Source organism: Austrofundulus limnaeus, unplaced genomic scaffold (genome assembly GCF_001266775.1).
Source record: "Austrofundulus limnaeus strain Quisiro unplaced genomic scaffold, Austrofundulus_limnaeus-1.0 Scaffold122, whole genome shotgun sequence".
Lineage (NCBI taxonomy): Eukaryota > Metazoa > Chordata > Actinopteri > Cyprinodontiformes > Rivulidae > Austrofundulus > Austrofundulus limnaeus.
In genome coordinates this window covers 1,415,378-1,424,479 of record NW_013952524.1, presented here as the reverse complement: position 1 = coordinate 1,424,479, position 9,102 = coordinate 1,415,378, and the positions used below count along the sequence as shown (strand labels likewise).

At 39.8% G+C, this 9,102-nt stretch overlaps 1 protein-coding gene across 1 annotated transcript in view; it reads left to right on the top strand.

Annotated features, from left to right (window-relative positions):
• LOC106522180 (probable cation-transporting ATPase 13A3) overlaps positions 1–9,102 on the top strand; it is a gene marked incomplete at both ends in the record, with an annotated part of 44,183 nt that overhangs the window by 31,142 nt on the left and 3,939 nt on the right. The window contains 3 exon segments of the mRNA XM_014015083.1: positions 4,448–4,572; positions 4,655–4,818; positions 8,961–9,059. Coding sequence (XP_013870537.1) covers positions 4,448–4,572; positions 4,655–4,818; positions 8,961–9,059 — 388 coding nt within the window.

Sequence of the window (9,102 nt, the reverse complement as noted above, 5' to 3'; positions counted from 1 at the left end):
CAATTAGCCTGTTGATTTCCATGTGTCAAATCAGAACTTAAATCATAATTAAATGATAAGTCACATTCTACTTTGGAAATAATATTTTATGTCACAGGTCTGTGGGACAGCAAAGAACCTGGAACCCAAACGTCTAAGCCAGATAAATTTCAAACGCCACAAGGCAGAGCATCATTTCAACTCTAACTCCAGGGCTTTAATGACAGAAGTACTCCCAAACACAAAATGGGCCCAATTGCCCATATGGTTAATCCGGCCTTGAGCTGCCCCTTCCTCTATTTAAAGAAAACTCTGTCCGATGCATGTGTGCTTATTTACAGTTTAATTAAAATATTACTTTTTGTTCTTAAGGAAAGGTGTACAGTCAAAGCTGATGCTGGGTGCTCAATCGTGCACCCAGAACTAATCACCAAACCAAAGCAATACTTTTCCTCTTTTGATTTCCTGTTCTGATAAATGTGGTCAATAATTAACCAAAATATTTCATGCACCACAGCAATGACATCCAACTCAAATCATAAATATTTGATATGAAAAGGGACAAATGAAAAAGTAAAAGTTAGCCGGTACTGTCCGGTACTGCGCCAGTACGCAGTACCGTGAAGAGGGGAATTCAGCTGTCTGCTATAAAGCTTTCATTCAGAACTTTGCGCATGTGTGATTCATTTGTAGCGGTCTCCTCTCAGCTGACTGCAGCCGGGGTGCTGTGAGGCTTCAATGAGTCAAACCACTTCTCAGTCTGTGCTTTAGAAAGGGGGAGGGGCTCACTGCACCACTCACTGTTCGCTGAGGAAAGTGCTGTCACCCAAGCCTCCAAAAGTCACCAAGAACACCGGAAATGTCACTAAATTTGTCGCTAGTCGGTTTTTGGAAAAAAAGTCAGAGTAGCTGCACAGTACATGCGGTAGATGGTAGAAACGGTATGATGTTGGCCCATGGTAGAAATTTATACTCTACGTCCTATTGCCATTACGTCATCGCACCTGTGTCAACAGGGCTGCGAGTGCTGAGACAACTGAGCAGGAGTTCCAAATATAATGAAGAAATTCTAGCGTTTTAAAACACGTATAGAGAGAATAAATCCTCAAAATTTCCTCCTCCTGCTGTAGAAAAGTTACATCGTGTAGCCGGATCATTTCCTCCCTCCCTCTCCTCTCCTCCTCTCCTCTCCTCTCGCTGCACGTCGCGCAGAGCGAAGCTTTAACAACTGTAGTTTTTCACACCCAATTGTCAGAGAAAAAATTATGTATTGTTACCCACAAAGATTATTTAAAAAAAAAAGACGTGGACGTTCGTTCAATCGTAAATCCATCTTGTTAATGTAAAGTCGGCTCCTGCTCTGATGATGAAGATGATGAAGATGAGCGCGCAGCAGAGCAGCAGCTGATAAGTTCAGCAGGCAGAAGCTCATTGTTTGGTAGGCAGATATTAAAGCAAAAATGTTGGGTTTAATTAAGATTACAGTTTTCTGCAAAAAAAGCTCTAAAAATTACATTATCTTAACTTTTTATGATAATTTTCTACCGCAATATATACTGTTACCGTGAAGGGATCCAATTTATACTGTGATATAAATTTGAGTTCATACCGCCCAGCCCTAAGAGGGGTCTGAAAACTCACTAACTCTAGCAACAAATTTGCTAAGTTGGYAACACTGACCACTAGACCGTCACGATAACAAATTTTGCTGGACGATTAATTGTCTCAGAAATTATTGTGATAAACGATATTGTTTGGTGACCATTTTAAAACCAATATAATGATAATAGCGTAATAATGCAAGTACAAGTACATCCTCGCATAGATCAATAAACTTTAATTTTTAAAGAACAAAAAATGCACTTGAATAAAAAAAACAAAGAACAACAAAATGGAAATTAAACACTATACACAAGTGAAACAGTAAATGAACAATATTAAAGAGCAGCATCTCTTTAGAGATGAAGCGAACTACGCTRTCTGTGAGTGCGCACTACTTTGTGCTCTGTCTATCTTCCTATAGTCTGATCCTATAGCAGCAGAACTAAAGAATAACTCGGGAAACCCAAACCAACCCCAGCTAAAGGATTTATCAAAATAGAAAGTCTTAAGCCTGGTCTTGTAGGTTCTGGTAATGAAAACTACCATTAGTAAAATATTGTTCTTCACGACTTACTTTAGTTTTTTTTACTTTGATATTTACGGTCTGCGGTTATTCTGACTATATCTAAAGACACCCGTGTAGCATCTAGCTAGCCTGGTAAAAATCAGCCCCTTGTTCTACTCTTTGCTTCGTACAGTAGGTCTAGACTCTCGGCTATTGAGAAATGATTTCTTTCTGGAGGTGTGGCCTCTGTTGAAGTTTAAAATTATTGATTCTGATTTTACCCAGTCACTAACATTTGGCTGCAACGTATGCAGTGCGCCAGCTCCACCATGAAGGAAGCTAAGCTAAGAGGTTAACCAGAAATTGCGTGCACTGTAGACAACCATCCCCTACTGGGAAGAGAGAAGTACTGAGCTGAACCAGATGGCTGTAAATGAGAGCTGCAGGCTTTGAAAGACAATTTTAATTTAATTTGGAAGCCTTTTCAACACGGACTGAATGGCTTCATTCATGTCCTCTGCTGCCATTGCTAACCTACAGACAAAAAATCAGTGTCGTCRTTCACAACTCTTCCTTCTGTTTGCTGATTGGCCTGGTTGAAATTCTACCAGAGAAATCCTTGTCCGTTGGAGAAATCCCTGACAGACCAGAGAAGAGAGATTAGAATCCAGCAGAACTGTGTAGGAAGGCAAGGGCCAGGCTTGCACCTTGCATGATGGCATCACAAATCTTTTTCTCATTGGATGCTCCACTGTGGTTGGCCACTTMAATGTGTGTCTTTATCTGTGCTGCAAATCCCCAATTTACACTACATGCGTTCAGGCTCTGCTCTGCTCTGCTCCGGTCCGAACTCCGCAGCAAATACGCACCCATTATAATCAATGAGAGTGTTTACACTGGCTGCGCACGGCGGCGGTGAGCGGACGGCGATCCGTCARAATTAGAACAGGTCCTATTTTTGCCGGACGCCAGAGCTGCGCCGGAGTCAATTTTTAAAGATTACGTCGCACCAACAGGWAGAGGAACAAGCACAACATCCGTATTTACAAAATAAGACACTTTTAGGCTGAATAATGTCAAAACTGCAGCTATATTAATCAATTTATGGATATATTTCTACACAAATTCTGTCAGAATGTATTGTTCTGTTTGGGAAGCAGATGGAAACGTAGCATGAAGCATATGTGTACACACACGATACACGTGGATTTTATTTTGAAATCAAAAGTTTCAAAAAGACGACAGCGAGACAGTTTCAACATACTGTAGATATCAAAAGCTTTTATATCAATGTTTTCAGCTGTGTTTGGAGTTCGTTTTTCACAGAATTAATTGTTTTTTGCTCTGACTTCCACTTTTATCAGTGGATTTATTGCGCAATCTCCTTCATGCACACCCTCCCGAGTCCTGACACCCTCCCTCTTCTGTCTGTCAGACCGGACYGGAGCTGAGCGCAGCAGACGCACAATTGGGGCAYAAACGAACAGCTGCGAACTGCACACAGCAGCGGAGCGGAGACGCATGTAGTATAAATTTGGGGTAACTCTTAGTTCTGACTTAAAGCCCGATTACTCTGCCACTCCTCATAGTTGCCAGTATGGGTTTTGTCTGGAACGCTTAAATAAAGCAACTTTATGAAGGAGCCTGTTAAACAAACAGTAGCTAAATTCTAAATTCTGTCAAATAAAGTCAACTGATCAGCATCTGACTGAGCAGCATCTGGACTGCATGTAAACGTCCTCAAGCAATCATTTCACATGTAGGCTTAGCTAAAACCAAAATGCACATTAGAGCCAAATAAAATGTACAAATGTGTTCCTGGTCCATGCCTGCTTCCCAAACAGAACAATACATTTTGACAGCACTTRTGAATAAATATATCCATATATTTATTAACATAGCTAGGATTTCAACAAAATTAGTCTGCCTTGGGTGAATTATTTTGTAGTATTAACAATGAGATCACCAGAAGTACATACAGATGAAATGGCTGAGAGAAAWTGTTAAAATGGCCAGATTTAGATGGTTTGGAAAGAGAAGGCACAGTTGGTATATTGTTTTATGGATGTTAATAATGCAGCTGCCAGTAAAAAGACAAAAAAGGTACTCTGGAGCACTATGGAGCAAACCATTTCTAGAGACCTAGATCTATTTAGGACAATAGGGCTCAAATAGACCTTACACATACTCTTCATGTTACAACTCTGTGGTGCACAAATTGATGGGGTTCTGCGGACGATATGGGAATGGTTGCATAAACAGGCTTGGACCCTGGTCATAACTGCTTTGCAGTTTTAGTCATTTCTTTTAAATACRTGGCAGCAAAGACTTAAGAGATTCATTCTTTGTGTTTGTTTTAAGGGATCTGATAGAGACCAACATGGACTTCCTTGGTTTGATCATCATGCAGAACAAGATCAAACCTGAGACCGCCGGTGTTTTATGTGAACTCCACCAGGCCAACATTCGTACTTTAATGGTCACAGGTAGGCGTGAAGCTGTTCACTCATTGATGGCAGCAGTTTCTGTGTTGTTCTCACTCTTTTCCTCCCTGACATCATCCACCAGGAGACAACATGCTGACAGCTATTTCTGTGGCTCGAGACTGCGGGATGGTCCGTCCTCATGAGAAGGTCATTATTRCTGACGCTGCACCCCCCAAAGACTCCCACCCTGCCAGCATCACATGGCGATACACTGACATGTCTGCTCAGACTGCTAAGGACAATCAGGTGAGCTGTGAAATGGACATCATCTTACATGTCAACCCCTTTGGACATTTACCTGTATAATGAGCCCCAAAAATCCATAAGTTTTGCAAAAAATCCATACCACTGGCACCCGCGTGTGTGTGTGTGTGTGGGGGGGGGGGGGGGGTATGACGGTACCTGCTGCAAAGCAGGAGTAAAAGAGAGCGGAAAAAGTGGAGAAACTATTTCTAGTCTTAMGTATTTCTAGTGGCAGTGCAGGTTTGAAGATGGTTATTTTATATTATTTACAGTTTTTTAATGTCCTACAGGCCCTGACATGTTAGATTAATTTGAAAATGAGGTTTTGAAAAAATCTGTAAAACTTGAAAAAATCTGTGAGATTGCTCTATACGTCCGTATGCCTGCAAAATGATRGAAAATCTGTGTAAATTACAGACAATCCATACAACTTGACATGTATGCAACAGAAAGGTCATTAAAGTGTACAAAACAACAGAAAAAACTTTAGAAATCCTCCTCACATCAGGCTTCTGCAGACAAGGCTGGAGGCAGCTGATGGAGAAAAATAGACAAACACAAGACAGGCTTTAAGGCTTTGCCTTATTTGTTTTAAGTTGTTTAATATAAAACAATACATTAAAAATGCTTGAAACATCTTTTAGTCACAATTAAATTTTGTACATAATGAAATTAATCGCCAAGATACTTTTTTAGATTAATCACAGCATTATTAGTGGCACATTAAAACTCTTCTGGATTTTCCCATGCAAGCTGTTTTAGTGTGTGTTCAGGGATATCCTTAGGTTCTGTTGTATGAAATGATTATTCATGTATTTGTAAGTAAGCAAGTATGCCCGTCACGATAGTCAATAAATCAATTAATCGTATGATAAATTATTTTGAGGTCGATAAAAAAATGAGGACGATAATTTTTATTTGCCTGCTTCCTTGTTTACTTTTGTCTCTCCCTCTCTGTGCTCTGGTGCGCAGCTCGACTGACCCCTCCCCCTCCTGTTTTCTTAGAGTCGTGAGGAGTGAACTCTCGTGTTAGGTATTGCCAGGTGCGCAGTCTCGTACATCTTTAGAATGAGAGTTTGCAGCAATAATTACACGGAGCTGGTTATCAGTGAAACCACAACATTTTTTTTTTGCAATCTGGCCACTCRTTTACACGTCACTGGTGATCGGAGTCTCTGACACCGGCACTATTTGAAACCAGGTCTCAGTAACATCCCCCATGAAGGTGAGAAGCACCTCACCGCTGTGAAAGCGCGCATGCTCAAACAGCCGACACACAGGTGACTACAGAAAAGTTTCTTCTAAAGTAGCAACAGTCACAATAAATTACAGACAGCAGAGTGTTTTTCTGTTACTCATCCTTTTAGGTAAAACACAAAAATAGTCCTAGGTCCAAACGAACCCTTTATTCCGCAGGTTTGGATGTAACTGTGATCATGAAGCTGCTGCATGATCAGAGCATGAGTGAGAGCCGCATCAGGGTTGCCAAACAAAAACAAACAAAAAAACAAAGTAAAAAAATTTTGCTGCTAATTTCCTGTGCATATTTTCACTGAACGCAACACACTTCTTATCTTACAACACTCTCACTCAGCATACATGACTGAGTGAGTCATATATATACAGCATATCTGCTCTTTTGACCCAAAATATAACTATTTTAAAGGAACAGGAAAACATTTTATTTGGCAACCCTGCCTGGTACATGACTGCAGCAGTTACAAAGTGAAAGTGGTGCACACTCACAGTGTAGTTGACTTCATCTTTAAGGAGATGTTGCTTTTTAATATTATTTACTGTCTCAGTTGTGTGTGTGGTGTTTAATTTCCATTTAGTTGTTCTTTGTTTTTTTTATTCAAGTGCATTTTTTATTAGAGACTAAGAGTTCATTTTATTAAACATTCTTTAAAAATTAAAGTTTATTTATCTTTGAGAGGATGCACTTACAGTATTACGCTATTATCATTATATTAGTTTTAAAATGGTCACCAGACAATATTATTGTTTATCGCAAAATTTCTGAGAAAATAAATTGCCCTGCAAAATTTGTTATCGTGACAGGCCTAGTAGCAAAGTTACAATAGTTTTAGATTTTTCATTATAGTTTAGTATTATTTCATTGACTTTTTTCTTTTGATTCAGTTAGTTTTTATTAGTTTTAAGAGTGGGTTTGCTAGTTTTTATTAGTTATTATTGCTTTTTTAATGCTTAGTTTTAGTTTAGTTTTCATTTGTTCTAGTATTAGTTTTTTATAGTTTGAATAAACATATTTTAACCTGGAGAGACTCACACGAAGACAGAATGAAATTAGGAAGATTGACATGACTGACTTGCAGGTTTATTGACATGAATGACGTTAGAGTTTGGCGCTCGGACCCCAGCAGAGCATGTGAGCGCTGTGAGATGCTGTAAGCTCAGATGAACTGCTTAAGATGAGGAGTAGGAGTTTTTCTTCCCCCCTGGGGCCCGACACTGGTGGTGGAGGTCGAAGGAGAGGAAAGCCCTTGGAAGCTAGAAGATGAAGGGAGGAGGAGGGGAGGTGAAAGGTTGACGTTTGGCTGACGAGCAGACAGAGTCTTTTATGCACTGACTGTCAGATGCTGATTGAATGTAGCTGTGCTTGTGACGCAGCGGCTGGATGGAGCAGGTGAGATAGATTATTCTTTCAGAGATGAACTTTCATCTAAACTCTATTTGTCAATGCATCCTCCAGCTTCTGGTGTTCCTGTGAGTTAACTAACCAGCAGCTTGTTGCCAGTGAAACAGTTCATTATAGCGACACCTTCCTAAAATAATCATGTAACTCAGTTTATCCAACAAAGGACTTTGGGTGATTGTTTTAGGAAGGTGATAGTTGTCTCCATCCTGGGTGGACCTGCTCTGGCTGTTTGTTTTTCACAGGAGCTACTGAGAGAAGCTAACTTGTCAAGATACACAGAGAAGTATTTCACCTATTTTATCACCTGTTTCCTCAAGACCCGTGCTTTTTTTCTTGCAGTCATATTCAAAGAGACTTTGCTGCTTTCTCCCAAGTTTTGCTGTCTCATGTAGCAGACGATGCTGAGCAGCAGCTGATTGTAAACAAGTGTTGTTACAGAACGAGGTGCTGTAAGCTGCTCAAAGCTAATGTGAAACTACTGCTTTTGAAGGAAAAAAAGATCTGTTTAATCAGTCCACACAGCTTAAAATTATTATTATATCTATAATTTCAGTTAGTTTTAGTTATTTATCATTTTTTCATTTTATTACAGTTTTTATTTATTTCAGTTAACAAAAATGTTTTTAATGTCCCTTTTTTATATCAACCACAACCACCAACACAAGTACAGAAGAAGACTAACATGTTCCTGGAGACTGACAGCGTGAATACATCTCTGGTGTTTATTGTCGCAGCCTGTAACTCATCAGACCCAAACTCATAACCCTCCACAGGGGTTTGCTGCATTGTAAGCAATGCTGACTAATATTCAGAACCAGCAATACAGCTTTGCAGTCATGGTTTGACAACTCAGCAATTTTATACTGGTTACTGTATCTGTCACTCCAGCTCATACAAGAAATGCTTCCAGCTTTTATACAGCCCATAGTGTTTGGCTTATGGTGTCAGTTTTACAGCTCACAATGCACTAAAACAGACCAGAACTGAACACAACTTATCTAAACACACAACTATAAAAGTCTGAATGTTTTTGTTCCTAGACCAGAGACACTCAAAATGGGGTCTGTGAGAGGTACAGTATCTTGGGAGTCCTCAAAAATGTCACTAAATTGTTCATTTGGTTTAATTTTAAAAAATGCATGGAGAACAATGAACTAATAAAACGGACATAATCAACTGAATAAAAATATATTCTCATGGCATTTAGGGGTTGAAATGAAAATGATCTTTTAAAACAGCATGGGGTTTATGGGGGGGTCCCTGGAATTTTTCATTTGTAAGTGGTCCCCAGACCCAAAACGTGTGAGAACCCCTGTCCTAGACCCAAAATCCTGTGTCACTCACTCAGCCTCACTACAATGTTACAATAGTATTATTCTAATCAAACAAAACATGTTTTTCTTGATGGCAATAGTAATATATGAAGTTTGTTTGATCATTTCACTCAGCACTGTCAGTTGTTTTGTTCTTCTGTCGTTTCCTTCAGACTGCACAGATAATGGTGGAGGAGGAGACGCATCACTTCGCTGTGAGCGGCAGAGCCTTTGCTGTCATCACAGAGCACTTTCCTCAGCTGCTGCAGAAGGTACACACACACACACACACACACACACACACACACACACACA